Genomic DNA, 21,121 nt, shown 5'->3' with positions numbered 1-21,121 from the left:
GTTTTTTTAAGTAGCATGTTGAAGGCTTCGAAGCACAGCTGATGCTCCTGAATGCTGAAGTGAGGTTAGGAAAATGCACTCGTATTTCTATCACGCTGGGAGTGCTTAATGTGTATAATAAATAGTTAATAAAGCATAGAAAATAGTAACTTCTTCAATACAAACTCATTGGTGTATATTTTGTGGTACCGGTCAATCAAGAATTGGTTTAAGTTCATTCAAGAAAATTTTGTGTAATTAACTGCCAGGCTTAATTTTGCTATAAAACATAACTACGTCAATATTGTTGTTGTTGTAAGGCCACCGAGCACAATGCCATGGTTAAAAACATAATTTTTTTTGTCTTTAAGGCTTCCGCCAACCAATTACGGTGCAATTTGTAGCGGACAACCCAATACATAAATAACATTAAACACTTTTTCGGCCGCCAGCAAAGCGGCCGACTGACGATTTTTGGAAAAAATTAGAGCGAAATAAAGAAATCAAGAGTGTATTAGCTCGAAGATTAATGAACTTGTAAATAAGCCTCTAAAAAGTGCATATAAAAAATGTAATTGCTTACATACATACAAACACACATAGAAAAACACACACATTTGTAGGAGCATGGTAATTAGGGGCGTTAGAGCAGTGCTGTGCGCGCGCAGCCATAATTATGGATGCCTAACAAACCGGTGACGGGTACACGAGTTACAATTTTTTATGCTCCATTTTCAACATTTTCCACATTTATAATTTTGTTTTTCAGTTTCTTTCTTTTTTTGGAGCTTTTGCTCATTTTGTTTCTTGTTATTATTTGTTTAACTGCTTGGAGGGAAATATCGTTGGACTTGCGCTTCCGCTGCCTCGGCAATTATGGCAAAAATAATTGAAAATAAGAAATTAAGCAAGAAGACGAAATGGGAACCAAATAGATGTGAAACAGCGCTAAGTGGGTGAGGAGTAGGCTGGGTAATTTGGAACTTGCAACTCCACGAGCGTTATTTAGGTTGTTAGTGGTTTTTTGAGAGGCTTATAAAATAATAAAACACGTTGAAACATGTTTTTACAGATTGTGGGAGACTATTAATAAAAATTGTAATTAATTATTACTTTTAACTACTTGCGAATTTTTTAATTAAGAAAGCACGAAATATTTACATTCAAAATTTTTCCTTTTTTAATTATAAACCTGAAATTATCATTTTTTTTTAAGTTAAATATAAACATTTTTTTAGTTTCTATGCGACATTTGAGATTAGAAATTGGAAAAAAGATTTCGGAATTACAAAAAAAAAATAAATATTAATTCATTTATTTATTTTATCATCATTTGCAACCCTGTTTTTACTAATTTTTAATTTAATTTATTTTATTTTTAAATTTCGTCTCTCTTCCGTCCTTTTAGCGCTGAAGTACGAAAGCACGCATGAAAATTTTACCTAATACCCTAAAATGCCATTATTTTATTCATAAAAAACTCGAACTATTTTTTAATTATAATATATTTAATTTTTTTTTATTTCAACATACACATTGACATACAATATTATGAGGAACCTGCTCGCTAAACGCTCAACAAATGTTTACTAAATATTACAATACAAAGTAGAGTATAATTGCTTAGCACTTTATTTAAATAATTTCTAATATTATCTCTTATTATTGTGTAAATACATAGCGTTGTTTGTGTTCCTAAACTTCATATTTGGTTATTTATTTTTGTTTTATTGTTCATTTTCTACGCTCGCTACAAAATTGTTTGGCGTTTTTTTTTCAAATATTTGTATTTTACTTTGATTTCGGTTCTGCATTTTTGCATTACTAATACAAAATAAATTCTATAGGTTGCTTGTATTTGTTGTTTTACGACATTATTATTGTATTTGTTTTCTGTTTCTTTCTTTTGCTCTGAGGGGAGTTCGGAAAAACATTGTAAGAGGTTGTTAGTTGTTTTTGTAGGGGTTTGCACGCTGCTGAACTGCTTATGAATTACTAGCATCTTATGTATTTGTATATATATGTATATATAGTTATATAACGTATAAACATTCCCTAATAAATTTATGTGTATACGTTTGAAAGCTTTTGAATATCGGCGTTTCGGCAAACTATAATCCTCCTCGCATCGACATTAACTATAGTTTGCTCTTGTTTTTGTAATGCATTTGTAAATGCTGGTTTGAGTTTTACACAGACACACGCATGGAATTTAAATGTGACTGCCGACTTTCGTGACGGCCGTGTGTATGGCCTGTGCCACATAGTCGACGTTGTTCTCATTGAGGCCGCACATGTTGATGCGTCCCGACTTCAGCAAATACACGTGGAAATCATCGATGAGCACGCGCACTTGTTTCTCTGTGAAAATTTAGGAATTTATAGGTTAATTAAGTTTAAAATTACAGATGGAGAATTTCAATTAACGCACCGTTCAAGCCAGTGTATGAGAACATTCCAATTTGCGAGACAATGTGATCCCAGGTGCCCGGTGTTTGCAGCTCGGTGAGACGGTCGAACAGCGCCTTGCGCATTTTGATGATTCGGCCAGACATCGTTTGAATGCAGTCCATCCTGTGGAAATTATTAAAATATGGAAATTAATCTTAGAATGGGCAATATTAGTGAGGTTATGATTGATTATTATTAAAAAAAAGAACAGAAATTATGTCGAGTTTATAATTTCCTATTATGGCTTTGATTTACAATCAGAATAAAGCCGAAACGATCAATAAGTTTCAATAATAACGGTATATTTGAAAAAAAAAACAGATCTGAGTAAAAATTAAAATTTCATTTAGCAATTGTAACAGTAAAATATATACACGCAGCATCTCAAACTATGCAGTTTCGAACATGATTTTGAAATTCGAAAATAACTCACCATTCCTTACGCAGCTCTGGATTATTCAATACTGTGGCCACAATGCGACTGCCAAACGCTGGTGGATTCGAGTACATGCCACGCACCAACCAAGTAAACTGCGATGCTACAGCTTCCGACGAAGCAGCGTTACGTTGCACCACCGTCAAATTACCGACACGCTCACCTAAAGTGTATAAATTACATAGTACATTAAAAAGAGTGGACTATTTCTAGCAACGAGCGGCTTTCACTCACAATAAAGGCCAAAGTTTTTCGCAAACGATTGTGCGACAAACAACTCGAAGCCACGCTCCACAAAGTAGCGCACAGCCCAGGCATCCTTCTCCGGATCGCCACTGGCGAAACCTTGATATGCCGAATCCAGGAATGGGAAAAGTTTCTTGCGCTCCATCAAATCAGCGATTTGCTTCCATTGCTCTTGTGTGGGATCACAGCCGGTGGGATTGTGTGCGCATGCGTGCAAGATGATAACAGCACCCTCAGGCGCGGCATCCAAATCGGCCAAGAGACCCTCAAAATCGATGGTGCGCTTCTCCTGATCCCAATAGCGGTACGAGCGCAGCGTTTCAAAGCCAGCATCCGCAAACACTTTGTGATGGTTCTCCCATGTGGGATTTGAGTAGTAGGCAACACGACGATCGAGTATGACACGCAAAAATTGTGCGCCTATACGCAACGCACCGGTGCCGGAGAGCGTTTGAATGCCGAACGCCTGAAAGAGTGCAACAACAATTACATTAATAGTTTTAGTGTTTTATGAAACTCAATTAATATTTACTTACGCGCTTGTCTGCGATAGCGCTCGAGTTATCACCCAACAACAAGCCTGTGGCGGCCTTTGTAAATGCATCATTGCCTTTAATTGAAGTAAAACGATGTAAATTAGTCAATGCAGTGTGTTGTTTTTGTTTGTATAAAAATTTAGTTGCTTTTATTTTTTTACTTATTTCATTTTATTAACTCAAAAAGCAATCGGAATCCATTACTTTATAATAATAACATACAACTGTGAAAATTTAATATATACATATGTGTATGTGTGTGCGCTTATAGAGTTTTTTACACTCACCCAATACTGGTAGATACTCGTGATTGATTGTCTCATCGCTGGTAATTTTGATTTCAGTTTTACGCACCACCGGCAGCACCCAGGGCTTGCCCTCATTAGTGCGGTAGGCTGCAAGTAAAAAAATTAAAAAATCATTAATTAATCTATGGTAATTATATTACAATGTTTTTCATTTTATTAAATTACAGTTACAAAAACTGCTTCAATTCAATTAAAGATGAGCGACGCAAAGCAATAATTTATTACACTAATAGGTGAATGAATGTATTAATGAGGTTTTCTTTTTATGCTTCTAGCTTTTTATTGTTAATGCATTTATCACCATTTATCATAATGGGAATAGGGAAAATTTAATTTAAATTTTTATTATTTTTTATACATAATACTTTTTATACGAATTTTTTCTATGAAGCAAGATTTTTATTAAGTTTGACACATACTTTCTCCAAAAAAAATATATGGATATATTTAAGCTCAGCTTTACGTCTTTAAAATATTATAATATCGTTTATTTCACAGAAGAGTCTGCTTCACAAGAACGATCTGGTTCTTGTTTTTGGAGAGAGTTTCACAGAAACCTTATCGGTTCGGTGCGTCATAAGCGAAACGAGGGGAAGCCTTTGTTTACGAAAACTAAGACAGTTTACTGTCCGCTTCTTCAGATATCACGAGCTGCTATCAAGTCTCTATAAATTTTGGGAACGATTTCTATACTGAACGGACGGAATCAGTGCAGCAGTGGAAAACCTCTTTTTAGCACTGTCAGCGATCTCGGGTAACTCCACTTTCGCTTATAATTTATTTACTCAATAAACTATATATAATCTACGCTTAATCTATGCATTCCATTTTTATTGCAACCAACAAGAAACAAATTTTTTCTTACATAAAAATACACAAACGTAGCACTAGCAATATCTCAATTGCAATTTGAAACGCCGCTTAAAGATGAATGGTATTGAAAATATATCGCATATGCACTTATAGAGCAATTATTCAATTCATTCATAAAAAGAAATGCACAGCTATTAAGCTAGACACGTGATAGCCTTGTTTCTGAACGATTTTTGCCGCTTTATTTATTTGTTATTAGCCACATTGACAGATGGCTGACATTAATGAGTTGAATTGTTTGCATGGCTGGCCGAGTGGCAATTCAAGCAGTGATTACAGATGCATGTGAGTGCACTTGCACATGTGGGAGTTTGCATGAAAGAATAGAACCCTAAAGGGGGCAATTAATGAAAAAAACAGAGGAAAAAATAATGTATTAACGTAAGTGGTAGAATAAATTAGTAATTAATAATTTTTCAAAGTCTCCATGGGATAACATTTTTTATGGTAAAAGTGTTATAAAGAAACTTATTTCAGCTTGGTAACACAATTATTGTTAACAAAAAAAAAAAACCAAGAAACCATAATGCTAATCTTGTTAGATTACTTGAATTGCCAAATTCCAGCAGTTTGTGTTTGTTGGCTTCAGATAGGAAACAACTATAATGTGTGGACGGTCTTATCAGAGATTTGTCGAGAAATATAGAATATTATGACCTTCAATAAAATTAATCACTGCAATAAATTTACAAATATACATATGTATGCATGCAATATTTTTTCATCTTTAAATACATATACTTATGTACATACAACAAACATATATAGTATGTTCCATATTCTTGGATGTGTGTATGTACAGAGCAAATCACTGTTGACGTGGGTACACACATGTATACATACATGTATCATATATAATATGTATTAGGAATGACGCTAACAGAATTATTTGCCTGGTTGATTTCGCATTTTTGCTGATTCTCAATTTAGCTCATAATTGCTTAACTAGCAATGTATGTATGTATACGTACTCCCTCTCTTATCAACAAAAAAATAAAAACAAAAAGAAGAACAGCTGATTACCCAGCCGAGGGGTCAAATATAAAAATAAAATAAAAATATAACTAAACGCTATAATAACAAATTTGTATAATGAAAGTGATTTAGAATAAATTAATATACTCTAATTGACGTCACACGCACTAGAGCGTTTTATAAGCGAACCTTGACATTGCAACTTTGTTGGCATACATTTCGCTTTTGCAAACTTTTAAAATAAAACAAATAACATATGTACATATATACATACATACATATAAATGGATGACCGACACATTTTATATAGTATGTAGGTATAAGAATTACAAACGGCTTTTTCAGTCCACATTCACATAATTCATTTCAAAACATTTTTGTTTAAAATGTAAACATTAAAATGAATCTTTTCCTCTGAAATCACGTGTTTAGTATCAACGTTATTGATGTATGTTATCATGTTTTTTTGTTATTGCAGTTGTATTTTTATCAACATTTGAGAGCTTTTATTTAGCAAGCTCGTGATAACGAGTAATTCGCACTTTTATTGTGTGATTTGCCTGCGTTAATTTTCGTGAAGCGTATTTGTTGTTAAAAACTGTACCACCTGCAACGAATTTTAAAATTATGAAAAAATGTGCTGAGACATACATACAAACATTGTATACAAAATATGTACACACGTGCCAAAAGATTTCAAAAGCGTTATCCACATACTTCCCGCACTGAGATCGACTTTTCTGGGCGATATATCCTTAGCACACGCCCTCATTAAGGCGAAAACCTCAATCGCGGCACCTTTATTGACTTTGCTGAAGACAGATTGCTGCATCTTTTTATATTTTTTGATATTCTTCCGTAGTTTCAAAAGTTAGCACGTCAACCAGAAAATTCAAACCGTACTGCAGTAATGCTTTAACTACAGTTACTAAACGATCTCAAGTGCAGAGGAAGGCAACCAATTAAAAGTAAATATTATCAAATATCCGATAAAATAAGCGAGTCGAGTACAAAGTGTTCATCTCTATAATATACGAGTACAGTATTGCTCATATCAATAGCAATGCGAGTTAGGATATGCTTCAACGCCGAAAATTTTTAAATTTAATAAAAAAAATTTTAAATTTTACGGAAAACAAGGATATATAAAAAATGATTTGTGTTCGACAAACATGTGGCCTAAAAGGACAGACAGAGGAATATGCTGTCCAAAAAATCATAGAATATGTTCGAAGACATCCACATTTCAGCTCTCAAAAGGAATGAGTTTAGTCGCGATATGAGTGCAGGCACAATCAGAAAACATTTGTTAAAACCCAACTTAAAAGCCAGATAAATTTCAATACTTGAATCCAATCAAAAATATGTGGGGAGATATGTACCAAATAAAATGTTTCAAAAAAATACGAACTAATAAAAACTTTGAATGGATTGTAGAAGGGCAATCAGTCCGGGTGATATGTGCAAAGGTTTAATGGACACCATTCTACGATATATACCGCCAGTATCCGCAATATTGTTTATTCGATTAAATATGTACTGAATTACTTTTCGAAAGATAGTCAAAAATATTATTATTATTAATTTATATGGAGGTGTTTAACTGTATTTTAGAATCCGAAAACTAATTGATTTTAAATTATATTAAACTGTGAAAACTATAATTTTTTTTTCATTCCTAAACGAGCAGAACGAATTATTGTGAACATAACTGTACATACAATAATTTTTACAAAACACGTATGTAAGTACTTATTGCTCATTGCCGGTTATAGTGCAATAACAGTACTAATAATTAATACAATTGCGCAGCTAAGTGGTGGCAAACGATACTAGAATATTTTATTCATATTACCACTTTGAATAAATAAAAAATATTAAACTGTGTACTACTCAAAAACAGGAAAAGCATTTACTAGTAATAGTTATTTATAGCAGATAATGCAGAAAAATGGATCGTGGAATATCGTAAAAAATGATAATGGCAGATCGCCATATCAATTTCTTTCTGCATATTTGTATGCATATACATATGTATATATATATATGTATATGTATGCACACAAGAACGACATATTTATCTACAAGCAACAAATTCAATTGCAAATTGGCAGTGTCGCTGTTGCACCAGTTTATATCACGGCGCAAGAAGTGCAAACAAGCGAAAATTAACAATAACAAAAATTTTAAATCATACCTACCTCAAGAATACGTTAATTTATATAAAGCACCAGATGTTTGTCTCCACGGAAAGTAAAAGTTTTTTGATTGCGATTATATAACAAATTTATAATAAAAAAAGTTAATTGCTGGGAAAGGAATTTCGACATCAAACTCAATAAATTATTTAATATCTTATTTACATATGTATGCATTTATATTTTCATTTAAGTGAGTTTAAAATCGAAATCAGCATTTAGATTAGTCTTCTGCTTACGAAATGAAATGCTTTCAAATTTTTGCATTTCAGCTTTCATTATATTTCTACCGTAAATATTCTTTCGCAAGATCAATGCCAAAAGGTACTAATGAAAGTATTTACTTACACCTACATATGAGTTTGGATATTTATATATTATTTCTACTTAAGTGTGGCTACGTGCACATCTTTACTTATAGATTCAAAAATAGAAAGAAATATTCTGACGACAAAATATGATCATGCATAGAAGTGCAGGACAGATAAAAAGTTGTTGAATGTTATATGTATATTATATACGCTTATAACATATGTAAGCACATACATACACAACACACACAAGTACATAAACAAATATATAACTTATTCTAATAAAGTGGACTGCAGAAAAATTTTTAACAATTTTTTTTTATATTTATTACTAAGTACATATAGAAAATGTGAAACCGTATATAAACACTTACACCATTAAAGGGCTCGTTTATAACTATACTAATAAATGAACAAATATAAAAATTTGTTATTTATTATATTTGCTTCATGATTACGAATAATAACCAAACATCCAAGGTAGTAATATTTGCATAGACACAAATAAAACTAATTTAAAGTACATTGGCCCAACTTGTAGTTTGAAAATATTTAAAACGCCGCTTAGTTCATTCGGAGCAAATTTAACAAAACGCGGCAACATATACTAGTATAATATAATATATAAAAGTTGTAATTAAATTTTGGTAATTAGCAGGCAAGAAACAGATCCTAATGTAACTTTCTTAGCTTGTCTGCTTATGTAATACTCTCACGCTCTTAGGTATAAACAAAAATCGCTAGCTTCTATATTTGCATTTAGTATGTTAATTTAAAACGTGTTTTTACTAATTTATCCATGTTCTTATCTCATTCATAGAATCGATGAGAATACAATTATAGTTTAATTAATACAGCCAACAGATAATTGGTTGTTTTTACTATTAAAGAAAGCGATAAGCCGGTAATCAAACAAATTCAATCAAACATAAACATATAAACATACAGGGCTACATAAACACATGTAATAACAAATAATAAGAAAATTTAAAAACCAATTTGTACACGCAAAGTTCAAAGGATCTTCTGCTAACAAACTGAGTGAAGTGTTTGGCAAATACTGCCTTGTGGGTATACAGTACATTTGACCTTTGATGTGACCTTTTGGCGATTCCATAAAGAAATAGGTAAGAAGCAAGCTCCAAAAACTAGGCGTTAATGCCAAAAAAGTCACGTAAGCAAAGGTGTGATTTTGTTGAGTATGATTCTTTAAATACAGCACTATACAACTTCACTACTTCGCCAATAAGAAATACCTGATATATGTAGGTGTAAGTTGAATAAATTGCCGTATTGGAACAATTGTTGCTTCGCGTGCATTCACCTTTTTACGATTTCTTTTACTACTGTATTACCTCATTCCCTGTCGCAACTTACCTCCCACTCCGAGGTTAGCCTTCTTGGGTTCGGTATCCTCCAAGAATGCCCGATTTAGGGCGAAGACCTCTATGGCTGGTCCCTTTTGAACAGCTTCGAACACAGAATTGGACATATTTTTTTCAGTTAGGTAATATGTTCTGATGACGTTTAATAGAAAATCAACCGCGCGGCAGAAATGCTCGAGCAAACTGAAAATATAGTAAAGAACAACGCTGTGTGAGAGTTGATGCCTCTCGCTTTGAACGTCTTCGTTAGATGACACAACGCGCGCACGAACTTAATAAAAGATTATCAAATCACTTCGAGAACACAGTGAAATTGTCGATAATCTGCCACTTCCTTGATAGTGTAAATAAAAAAATAGATTGCGATAGGAAGATAATAAATAAATGCGGATTTAAGACTACTTTAAGATTGCTATTCCAGGTGGTGCGGAATGTTTAAAAACATCTCTTTGAAAGTGTTCTTAAATACAAACAAAAATTACACAAAAAAATGTCAAATGAATCTGAAATCAGCTGTTTTGCGAATATTACGAATGAAAACAGCGAAACTGAGAATAGGCATAATGAGAACAGATTTTAAACACCATATGCCTTTAACACTATAACAGCCAATTTTTAGCCCGACTTACAATTGCTCTAATCGACATCTTAATTTTGAATTTATATCGACAATGTTATTATAAATTTTTTTGAATATGAAAACCATTGTGATACTTTAATATACACAAAAACTGACTACTACTTTTTCGTTGAGTACAAGAGGGCTTCAAACTTTTTATATGTAAGTGATTGTATTTCATTAAAATTTTTCAGGAAATTGCTAAATAGAAAATAAAGCGTTCTCTGAATAAAGGTCTGTTAAATGTCTGAACACTGCTTGATTGCAGAAAGCAACCTTGCGTTTTTTAGGTTTGTTGACATTTTACAAACAAAGCGAAATTCAAGAAATACACAGAAATAGCTTATTTTTCTTACGACAAGGAAAAATTAATTCAAGTGTAGTTTTACAAATTACAGATTTATTGCCGAAAAGGAAACTTATTTTTGGAAGAAATGGGAGCCGTTCTAGGCCTATGCTCCGCAGCTCAAGTGAGTATAGTCAATATGGAAAAAAATATGGAAATTCATATCTAAAGTAATTACGTTCTTCGTGTTTAAAAAAAAAACAAAAATCAATATTTTATGTGACAAATTTGAGATGTGACTATAAATATGTGTGTACGACATTTCTAATAAGATAATTGTGAAAATGAATTTATCTTAAATGAGGAATTTACATATTTCCATAATTACTCATCACCATGTATTCTTAGAAATATACATTTTGATTTTCCCATATGGACTTTTTTTCTATTTTTAGTGCGCATTATGCTGCACTGGTACAGCTGCCAGTTGCTGCTGTAATGCTTGCCCCTCTTGCAAGAACTCGACTTCATCACGTTTTATGTATGCCTTCATGCTACTGGTGGGCACAGTTTTGGGTGCTATTGCATTATCGCCGGGTCTTCAGGATACGCTTAAAAAGTTACCTTTCTGTATAAATTCAACCTCCACAATAAGCTCTAAGGCACTATCCTTTTCTGGAAATCTACAAGTAGACTGTGAATATGCACTCGGTTACATGGCTGTTTATCGCCTTTGCTTTGGACTCGCATGTTTCTTTATGTTGATGGCACTAATCATGTTGGGTGTAAAGAGTTCACGTGATCCACGCTCGCATATACAAAATGAATTTTGGGGATTGAAATTTCTAATTTGCTTCGGAGCTGCAATTGGTGCAATTTTCATACCAGATGGCTCTTTCGGTCCGGCAATGATGTGGGTAGGATTAATAGGCGGTTTAGCATTCATTTTGGTACAATTGGTGATAATTGTGGATTTTGCCCACTCTATTGCGGAGAATTGGATTGGTTGGTAGCACTTACATTAAACAAACGGTTGTTTATCTGATAATGTCTTTTTCTTCAGAAAATGCGGAAAATAATAAAGGCTACTTTTATGCTTTAGTCGGAGTTACGTTAGTAAGTTATGCCTTATCCGTAGTAGGCATTTCGTTGCTGTATATTTACTTCACGCAGGTAAGGTATACATTTTGTTCTGTTTTACTTTAAATTATTTTACACGTTACTTCACATTCTCAGTCTAGCGGTTGCGGTCTCAACAAATTCTTCATTTCGTTCAATCTTATACTTTGTCTTATTGTGAGCATCATATCGGTTTTGCCAGCTGTCCAGGATCGTTTGCCGCACTCAGGTCTATTGCAAAGCTCTTTAGTCACAATCTACACCATTTACTTGACCTGGTCCGCTGTTGCCAATAACCCAGGTTAGGCTGAGGAAAAACCATTTGATAAATTTACAAATTATTAACTTGTGTCTCATTTCTTTCAGAGAAGGAATGCAATCCCGGCTTGTATGGTGTTATCAGTGGTGTTACATCTGGAAATACGACCACTGCACCACCAACACACAACTCCAAAGTAACATTTGACACAACAAATATAATTGGTCTGGTAGTTTGGTTGTTCTGCATTCTCTACAATTGCATTAGCTCGGCTGTCGAGGTTTCCAAAATCAACAATGACGGCGAAAAACGTGGTAAGTGGTTTAATTTATGATATAACTAAAGATATTCGCTTTCTCAAATCACCACCAATCAACTATGCCCATAGAGTACATTACTAATTTATTCTAAGCATTTGAAACACATTCCTTCTGCAAACCATTAACATTTAAGAATGAGCACCATTGAATTTACGCTTATTTCGCATACTCACATTACTGTATCACCGACTCACTTCGAATTTCCTCACTATAAAAACACAATTAATACTTTTTAATGCAATTTGCTAACACTCTTATCTTTTTCATTTTATTTCATTATGATTTTCAACTCTCGGTCATCTTTAATGTATATGCGAACTAAAATGCAACCATGCGAAATGCAACGGTTCAAAAATCTGTGCTATGGATTTGGTTATTTTGGTTCATTTAAAATTTTTCATATTTTTATGTGTAATTTTTACTGTCGCGACTGTAAATTGTTGTACAAATGCACTAACAAAGTCTTAACAGAAGCTCTCTCAGATTCAGAAGCCGGCACTGGTGATGGCAAGAACGGAACCGATAACGAAAATGAGGGCGTTACTTATTCCTGGTCCATGTTCCATATTGTGTTTGTTTGCGCTTCCCTCTACGTCATGATGACACTCACCAATTGGTACAAGTAAGTATTCGTGTTTGTGTGTGTGCTGTTTGTATGTAATTGTGCAATGGTTTCCATTGATTTTCTAGACCCAATTCCGACATTGAGCTCTTCAACGCCAATGCAGCTTCGATGTGGATTAAAATAATATCCAGTTGGCTTGGAGTTTTCATATACGGATGGAGTCTGGTGGCACCTATAATACTAACTAACCGTGACTTTAGTTAAAGAGTTTGACGGCAAACAATTAATTTCAAGAAGCTGAATAGAACTTTAGGTTCAGTAACAACTTGACGCTGTCAAGTATAAATTACTATGATTAGTCAAAAGATCAAGAGTTGAAGTCATTACTAACATTACTTGTCTGTGAGCTACATAAATATTTGAAATATATCTTTTAATGTGATGATTCAATGATGATACTCCTTATCAAAGTATATTAAACTCTATAAACAGACATTCGTACATATATGCAAGCGAATGCACTTAACCAATATATATTCAAAAAATACAAGTGTACTATATACATACCGTAACTTATTATATACATAATCAAAAGGAAATAGTCTCAAAGCGCGAACGATAAATATTAAAATTTCGGTAAACGCCAATTTAAAAACGCATTTGTTTCTCTTAAATAGTAGTTAACTTTTATTCACAGATTAACAAGGGCTATGTTTCTTTGGCGGCTTTTGCCGCTTCTGCCGTGCTTGGCACATTTAAAGTGCTTTTAAGACGCTGCAATACAGAGTCCTTCCCAAGAATATCCATCATTTCTGCAACACCTGGACCTTCCTATAATTTTCCGTATGCGGTTTTTAGTTTTTTATATTTTTTTGTACGGAAAACAAATACTTACCTTCAAACCGCTTAAAGCTGAACGGAGTGTCTTCATGAAAACAGCGAATTTGAGATGATTTACCTCAGCAAATTCCTTTAGTTTTTGATTAAGATTATCCTTTGTGAATTCCACATCCACTAAACTGTCTATCAACGACTGCATTTGATCTGATGAAACACGCAAATAATACTTAGAAAAGAAATATCTTAAAAAAATATTAATTACGCGCTGATGCCTACCACTCGTTATGTGTTTCAATTTGAAGTCTGCAGGCCGGACCCAAAGGAAACTTAGCTTTGACGCAGTCAAGTCCTGTATGAATGTCAAACGCATAGCCGCCCATTTTAGGACATTTTCAATGTGTTGATCACCCAAATCGAGATTACGTCTACAAAAAGAAACTATTAAATTATAAGTCGGTTACATAAATAGTTTAAATTACTTACTCATTGGGATAAGCGTGCCGCACCAACACCTGCACGCGCTGCACCAAAAGTTCGGTACTAGTTTTTGTTTGCAGCATTTTGAGTATGTGCAAACGGTTGAAGTCGTTTAGCAGATCAGGATTTAAACGGCTGGGGTGCGAATTAACGCGCTTAATGTCAAACTTTTCTGCTAATTCCTCCATTGAATAAATTAGTTGTTTTTGTCCAGGTGTATGTTCGAATCCACCGCCAGCACTGACCACATAGTTCACGAGCGCTTCGGAGAAATATCCTTTTTCACGGAAATGTCTAATGCCAATATCTCCTTGGCGTTTACTCAATTTTGTGCCGTCCGAGTTGACCAAAAGCGGAAGATGGCCGTACAATGGTGGCTGCCAGCCGAATGCTCTGTAATAGAGAGAAGTATATTTGATCAACGCTTTTTTCTAAATTCAACATACTCACTTATAGAGCAATAAATGCTTCGTAGTCGATATTTGCCATTCAACTCCGCGAAATACATGTGTTATGCCCATTAAATGGTCGTCCACTACGTTCGCAAAGTGATATGTTGGAAAGTTGTCGGTTTTTATAATAACGGGATCGCCTTCGCTTTCACTAACGTTATGCGATACTGGACCGTAAATTAAGTCTTGCAATGGTTCCTCATGAGACGTTAGTTTAAATCGTATGCAATATGGAGTGTTTTTGGCCAATAAAACGGCTACTTGTTGGGGTGTTAGGTAGCGACATTTGTTATCGTATCGTGGTATTTGGCGTGTACGAAGTGCTTCCTTACGTAGCAGATCCAAACGTCGTTCGGTGCAAAAGCAGCGGTAAGCCGTATCATTTTCTAGCAATGCCTGAACAGCGTCGCTGTAAGAAATTATCTAATAATTAGAAGTGTAAGTTAAGGAAACGGCCAACTCACTGATAATATGTCATGCGTTGGCTTTGCACATATGGACCGCGTTCCCCACCAAATCCAGGCCCTTCGTCGATGTGCAAGCCTGCCCATAATAAATCTTCAATCAAACTTTCAGTAGCACCTGGCACCAGTCTCGTTTGATCTGTATCTTCTATTCGTAGCAAAAATTTTCCGTTTTTATTACGTGCATATAAATAATTGTACAATGCTGTGCGAAGTCCTCCCAAGTGCAGGTGACCTTTGTGAAATTGTAAATTTTGATATATTACTATTTTACACAACTATTTCGGAATTCACAGCTACTAACCTGTTGGACTAGGCGCGAAACGCACACGCACTTCGTTATGTGTCCATCGCTTTGTACTTCGGAGGCTGCATTGTGTTAAAAGCGTTATTAATCCGCGTTGGGAATACATTTATTGCAAATATTTCATTCAAAACAATTAAAATTTGTATATTTTCTAATTGCCGGCGATAACTGAGAAAAATTTACGCACGTCAGCTGTTCCGACATTGAAAGTTGTAAATAAGATCACAATAGATTCGCAGAAGTCAAGAAAATAATTATTCGTAAACAAAACACAGAAAATGATCTGCTCTATTGTTAATTTATTTTATTAGGTTACAATAGTCGGACCTGTTGGCGGAAGCTTCAGTTTTGTCGTTGTCGGTTCGAAGGAAGGAAGTGAGTGAAAGTTTAGATTATTCATATATTAGTTTAAAAATATCAGATATTGTACGAATAACCATTGGTAAGTACTATTTTGTGACGTGAATCACTGAATACCTAATTCCATAGTCTTAATAAGTTTTTGCTTTCTGCGGCACAATTAACATAAAATAAATAAAGTGTGGGGTTCATTAAGGTATAGGACCACTAAGTATTTAGTTAGATTGTACAGTAAAGCTAATTAAATGGAATAATTTTTTGATGTCGTCTTAGCGCAACCTAGTATATAGCAGAAGTTTTGTTATCCACAACTAGCGGTCTTAACTGATATTAAATTAACAAAATAGTTTGAAAAAATTCAGAATCTTATATAACCTTACTTAAAAATTAATATGGTTATAATTAAATAATTTTATAACTAGTTCAATTTCGTTACTTCTTTATTTTATCAAATCAATATAATCTTTGGGTTTTCTGCTATAGAAAGCGCGTGTTTATTATGCCATATATAAAAGTAATATTGCAAATAAATATTGAATGATGCAAAGTAGCTATATATGTATTATCGACTTTCTAAAACTACACCACATGAACACGCATAACCAATTCCATTTATTTAATGTTGCAGTTCGCTAATTTGCTGGTCAGTTTCTCTCCTTCGGGTGTAAGTAAAAAGTTTTCTTTCCAAACAGCAACACCCTCGGCATTTGTTTTTAAATCCACAGATAATTTCTCCCAAACCTTAAATATATATAGTACCGTAAAATTTCATTTGCCAATATAATATAAAATTCGTACCTTCTTTTTGGGGTTTAATTGTTCATCAGGGGTACCACTGTAACCTTCGAAAGCCAAGCGACTACCAGGTGTAGCACTAGCTGGCACAATGATGGGTTCTACCACTGTATGATCAGCGCTATATAAATTATATAAATTGGAGTTACATTTTTAGATCGAAATATTAATTTACATACTTCGATGTGCAGAGCACCATGCCCTCGGACAATATACCACGCATCTTAGATGGTTTCAGATTGCACAGCACGGCCACTAATCGTTGATCTAATTCATCGATTGTTACAAATTTCACCAACCCACTTATAATGGTACGTGGTTGTTCCTCGCCTAAATCGATTTTTAATACATACAAAGTATCTGCGTCTGGATGGCGAGACACTTCGACGACTTTTCCAACACGAATATCCAAGCGGTGAGGCCCATCCTCTTCAACGACTGCCGCGTTATTCGCATTATTTCCACCTTTCGTTTTACCTGGTGGTGGATAAGCAGCTGCACTAAGCTTTCTACAATTCAATAAATTTAATTTCATAATACCATTAATTACGTAAGCTATCAAGTACTTACTGTAGTTCCGGGCTTTCGAAAGTTTTTCTTATAGGTTCCAAGAGTTTATTAATGTACTTTTCAACGGCAGCTTTCAAATCTCCAGGGTGCAGCTCACTGTCGGCAAAACTTTTCTCTAAGTCAGCATAGTTAAGGAATGTTACATCACCACCAAATTCGGCAGGACGAGTTATCGAAAAACCTATTTAGAATATTTGAAGTCTATTTTTATATATGCTTTTGCATAAAATACATAGTGGAATACATATAAAATTGGACTGAATGCTATCAGCGAACTAAATTATATTTTTATACACACCTTCACCTTCCTTAAAAAGCGAAAATAACACATGCTTTACGAATGACAAAAGACCGTTGTCAGTAATATTTCCGGGCTCACAAAAAGCTTTCTTTAGCTTCTTTTTAACATTAGCGGGCGAATCCAACAAATCAATTTTTGAATCCTCTTCGGATGAGGACATTTTGCCGCCGGCTAAACCGGGAACTATAATTGGCACAAAATGTTAATTTTTAGTTCTTGAATCAACAAATATAGACCTACCCATTGGATTCATGAAATGTATGCGCTTTTCATAACCTAATTGTGGCAGGTATTTTTCAGAGAATGTAAATATCTTGCGCTGATCAACACCGCCAAATTGCGCGTCTACTTTTAAATACTCTTCATCTAAAGCTTGCAGCCCAGGATAAAGCAAACCCGAAAGCAACGGATATTCTATTTGTTTCACTACCTCGGCACCAGCTTTTCTCGCATCGTGCTGTGTTACAACCGAACTTAGTTTATATACGTCCAGAGTATATTCTCTCGACAGCTGATAATCGGTACCTTTAACGAACTTTAATTTGTCTAATGGCACACCAATGGAGCTCAGCATTGCCTTTATGACTGCTTCATAATATTGTGTTCGTAATTCGAGTAGTGCCCATGGGGCTTTCATATTATCTAGATAGGCGTGCAAGTCAGCAAAGAGTATAGTGACCTAAAAATGATGCCGAGTTAGTGGTTAAAAAATGTCTGTTTTAGAAGAGTTTCCTTACCTCACAGCCGGCCTTGAGAAAATCGGCAATTTTTGACATAGGCACAAAATAAGCTACATGTGGCTTGCCTGTGGTGGCAGTGCCCCAGTAAATTTTCAAATCACGTTCCTTGAGTATTGCATTAAGTTTATCTTCACCCAGGGTCTCCTGTAAGTTGCGGGTGATCAACTGTTTCTTTTCCTCTGGAGTTAGTTCGACCATTTTGAAGTGTCTTTCGCGTTATTATTTTTTTTTTTACTTTATGTCTATGAGTCAAAGTGTTTGCCACTTTCAAGTGGAGAATTTCGTGAAAGAAATACCGATTGCAATGTAGCAACGTGCAAAATAAACGTCAGCATATTATGACAGACACTCAGCTGAGCTTCACCTGAGCAGAGCTGCCAAGGTTTTTAACTACTTACGATTTGCATTCCCAAAACTGCTAGTTTCACAAGGTATTTATTTCAACTAGATACTAGATTGGCCTTTTGGCTAGCTTAAAATTCATATTCAAATAATAAGCGCTTCAGAACAGAACACTAGTGTGGTTGGAATTTTTTACGTTCTCATTGTGTTAATCATTAACAGCCTTGACAATTGTGAATGGTGACGTTTCCAATTTCACCATTTGGATGTAAACAAAAAACATCTGATTGGTCGCGAAATTTCACATTCTTATTGGTATTCCGTTTATTTACGAAATACTTAACTGTAAACAAAACACGTGCATATTAGCGGTGCGACTGCATTACATTCGTTTCATTTGTTTTTTTTTAGTACGCGAGTGAAAATCATTTATATAAAATTGTATTTAATTTTTATAGAATAAAGATGCCCGTAATAGACCCAAATTCGTTGGTAAATCTCCAAAAAGACATCGAGCGTGTGCGTAATATCTGCATTTTAGCACATGTCGATCACGGAAAAACCACACTAGCTGACTCACTTGTTGCTAGCAATGGCATAATTTCTCAACGTATGGCAGGAAAACTACGTTACCTGGACACGCGTCAAGATGAGCAGGAACGTGGCATTACCATGAAGAGCAGCAGCATATCGTTGCATTACCGTGGCAATGCTGAAAATGGCAGCGAACAAGATTATCTGGTTAATCTCATCGATTCTCCTGGACATGTTGACTTCTCGAGTGAAGTCTCCACAGCTGTGCGTTTGTGCGATGGCGCCATCGTTGTGGTAAGTTAATGGGGTGCTGAAGTACTGGAATTTTTCTAAAATTTATTCTGCGCACAGGTTGATGTAATCGAAGGTGTTTGTCCGCAAACACGCTTATGCTTAGAACAAGTTTACAAAGAGCAACTGAAGCCTGTTTTGGTTCTAAATAAAATTGACCGTCTCATAATGGAAAGGAAGCTTAAACCGTTAGATGCCTATTATCACATACGCCAAGTTTTAGAGGGAGTAAATGCTGTACTCGGCAGTATATTTGCTTCGGATGTGCTAGCAAAGGAAGATATTACTAATAAGGTACGTGTGAAGTGACACATTTTGGACCGTTTCTTTTTTCAATTAATTGTTTATGTTTAAATATATTTTCATAGGACCACTATGAGTCGGCGCTAGAAGATGCAGACGATTCAAAATTATATTTCTCTCCAACTGAGGGAAATGTTATTTTTTGCTCTGCATATGACGGCTGGGCTTTCTCAGTGAGCGACTTTGCCAGAATCTTTGCAGACCGTTTAGAAATGTCGCAAATAGACTTGGAACAAGTACTTTGGGGCGACTTTTATTACAATGTTAAAAAGAAACGTGCCTTTCTTGGTGCGCAGGAAAAAGCAAAGAAACCGATATTCGTACAGTGCATACTAGATAATATATGGGGTCTCTACGATGTTGTAGCATTCCGTAAGGATATGGTAAAACTTCAAAGCGTCGCCGACACATTAGGCATTAGACTGCAAGCGCGTGATTTGCGTAACACCGATCACAAAGCTCAAATAAAGGCTGTGCTCGGTCACTGGCTGCCCATCGATCGCACCGTCTTGGAGATGGTGGTGCGACATGTACCCGCACCAAATGTAATCTCCGATGAGCGCGCCGAAAGGCTACTTTTTCAACAAAATGCCAAGTTAGACAGTTATCCACCGGAGACATTATTGCTAAAAGAAGAGTTCAAAAGATGCGACAGCAAAAGTGAAAACATCATTGTATTTGTTTCCAAGGTATGATTCTATTTATAGCTTTATTACAAGTCGCCTTCATTTACCATATCATTATCTTCAGATGGCACCTGTGCATGTCTCACAACTGCCGCAAAATAAGGAGAAGCACCTCACTGAAGAGGAACTGAGAGCGCGACGAGAAGAAGTGCGCCGACGCATTGAAGCCCGTAAACAAGCGCAGGAAAATGCGAATTTAGAAAATCTTACGGCTGGCGTACAACAATTGAATGTTGCAGAAACGTCCGTTGTGCCTTCAAGCAGCAGTGAATGTCAAGAAGAGTCCAGACAAGAAGAACCAGAAAAGCCTGATCACGTTTTTGTTGCATTTGCCCGCATCTTCAGTGGTACTCTACGACCGGGCATGCGCTTGTACAACTTAGCACCTAAACATGACCCTCGAAATAAAGAGTATGCAATTATCACACACACACATACATACCATTTACTATTAAAAGTTACTTACAAATATTTTAGTCAGTTAAATTTGGACTCGCCTTACATAAGCGAGGTGACGATCGGAGATCTGTACATGTTTATGGGCGGCGAATTGCAATCGCTGGACGAAGTGCCAGCTGGTAACATTGTGGGCATTGGCGGCCTGGATCAGGATATCATCAAGACAGCAACATTGAGTAGCACCATGAACTGCACATCGTTCAGTGAACTCAACCTGATGGCTACGCCTGTGTTGCGTGTGGCTATTGAGCCAGTGAATCCGCAAGACTTACCCAAACTTGTGAAGGGTCTTAAATTGTTGAATCAGGTAAGTGATCCCTTTTGAAAATAAAAA

The 21,121-nt window shown here is 35.2% G+C and overlaps 5 protein-coding genes across 9 annotated transcripts in view; 2 read left to right on the top strand and 3 right to left on the bottom strand.

Moving 5' to 3' along the window:
• Positions 1-1,466: 1,466 nt before the first annotated feature.
• LOC126763068 (aspartate aminotransferase, cytoplasmic) lies at positions 1,467-10,163 on the bottom strand. 2 transcript variants are annotated; one of them, XM_050480265.1, is made up of 7 exons: positions 9,691-10,163; positions 3,936-4,043; positions 3,649-3,722; positions 3,101-3,578; positions 2,864-3,029; positions 2,411-2,553; positions 1,467-2,340 (listed from the first exon to the last, which is right to left on the bottom strand). In XM_050480265.1, the coding sequence occupies exons 1-7, from the start codon at positions 9,803-9,805 to the stop codon at positions 2,192-2,194; spliced, it is 1,233 nt and encodes a 410-aa protein (XP_050336222.1). In that variant the 5' UTR covers positions 9,806-10,163; the 3' UTR covers positions 1,467-2,191. The 2 variants fall into 2 exon arrangements, with proteins under 2 accessions (XP_050336222.1, XP_050336223.1); XM_050480266.1 differs by lacking the exon at positions 9,691-10,163 and adding an exon at positions 6,522-6,689.
• A 457-nt stretch (positions 10,164-10,620) lies between these two features.
• On the top strand, positions 10,621-13,521 carry LOC126763065 (serine incorporator 3). 3 transcript variants are annotated; one of them, XM_050480261.1, is made up of 7 exons: positions 10,621-10,787; positions 11,059-11,608; positions 11,667-11,776; positions 11,840-12,023; positions 12,089-12,295; positions 12,785-12,923; positions 12,992-13,521. In XM_050480261.1, exons 1-7 carry the CDS (start codon positions 10,752-10,754, stop codon positions 13,128-13,130), a joined length of 1,365 nt encoding a protein of 454 aa, XP_050336218.1. In that variant the 5' UTR covers positions 10,621-10,751; the 3' UTR covers positions 13,131-13,521. The 3 variants fall into 3 exon arrangements, with proteins under 3 accessions (XP_050336218.1, XP_050336217.1, XP_050336216.1); XM_050480260.1 differs by having other exon boundaries at positions 10,622-10,787; positions 12,773-12,923; XM_050480259.1 differs by having other exon boundaries at positions 10,622-10,787; positions 12,764-12,923.
• Positions 13,522-13,525: 4 nt separating this feature from the next.
• LOC126763061 (probable glutamate--tRNA ligase, mitochondrial) lies at positions 13,526-15,613 on the bottom strand. Its single transcript, XM_050480253.1, has 7 exons — positions 15,404-15,613; positions 15,100-15,334; positions 14,634-15,044; positions 14,190-14,576; positions 13,983-14,131; positions 13,762-13,910; positions 13,526-13,697 (listed from the first exon to the last, which is right to left on the bottom strand). The coding sequence occupies exons 1-7, from the start codon at positions 15,510-15,512 to the stop codon at positions 13,575-13,577; spliced, it is 1,563 nt and encodes a 520-aa protein (XP_050336210.1). The 5' UTR covers positions 15,513-15,613; the 3' UTR covers positions 13,526-13,574.
• Positions 15,614-16,230: 617 nt separating this feature from the next.
• LOC126763060 (tyrosine--tRNA ligase, cytoplasmic) lies at positions 16,231-18,497 on the bottom strand. The gene is made up of 7 exons (XM_050480252.1): positions 18,170-18,497; positions 17,673-18,111; positions 17,430-17,615; positions 17,132-17,312; positions 16,741-17,070; positions 16,565-16,682; positions 16,231-16,507 (listed from the first exon to the last, which is right to left on the bottom strand). The coding sequence occupies exons 1-7, from the start codon at positions 18,368-18,370 to the stop codon at positions 16,379-16,381; spliced, it is 1,584 nt and encodes a 527-aa protein (XP_050336209.1). The 5' UTR covers positions 18,371-18,497; the 3' UTR covers positions 16,231-16,378.
• Positions 18,498-18,833: 336 nt separating this feature from the next.
• LOC126763047 (elongation factor-like GTPase 1) overlaps positions 18,834-21,121 on the top strand; it is a 179,910-nt gene continuing 177,622 nt past the window's right edge. The window contains exons 1-5 of one of the 2 annotated variants that reach the window (XR_007667549.1): positions 18,834-19,342; positions 19,400-19,633; positions 19,708-20,331; positions 20,393-20,739; positions 20,806-21,094. Coding sequence is in view for 1 of the 2 variants with exons in the window: in XM_050480222.1 (XP_050336179.1) it covers positions 18,980-19,342; positions 19,400-19,633; positions 19,708-20,331; positions 20,393-20,739; positions 20,806-21,094 (1,857 nt within the window). In the remaining variant the exon portion in view is untranslated. The remainder of the gene's footprint in view (positions 19,343-19,399; positions 19,634-19,707; positions 20,332-20,392; positions 20,740-20,805; positions 21,095-21,121) is intronic. The other variant, XM_050480222.1, reaches the window with a different exon arrangement.

This window comes from Bactrocera neohumeralis, chromosome 6, assembly GCF_024586455.1.
Source record: "Bactrocera neohumeralis isolate Rockhampton chromosome 6, APGP_CSIRO_Bneo_wtdbg2-racon-allhic-juicebox.fasta_v2, whole genome shotgun sequence".
In the NCBI taxonomy this organism is placed as follows: Eukaryota; Metazoa; Arthropoda; class Insecta; order Diptera; family Tephritidae; genus Bactrocera; species Bactrocera neohumeralis.
Note: the sequence above shows the minus strand (reverse complement) of the source record. Positions and strands in the feature narration are given on the sequence as shown.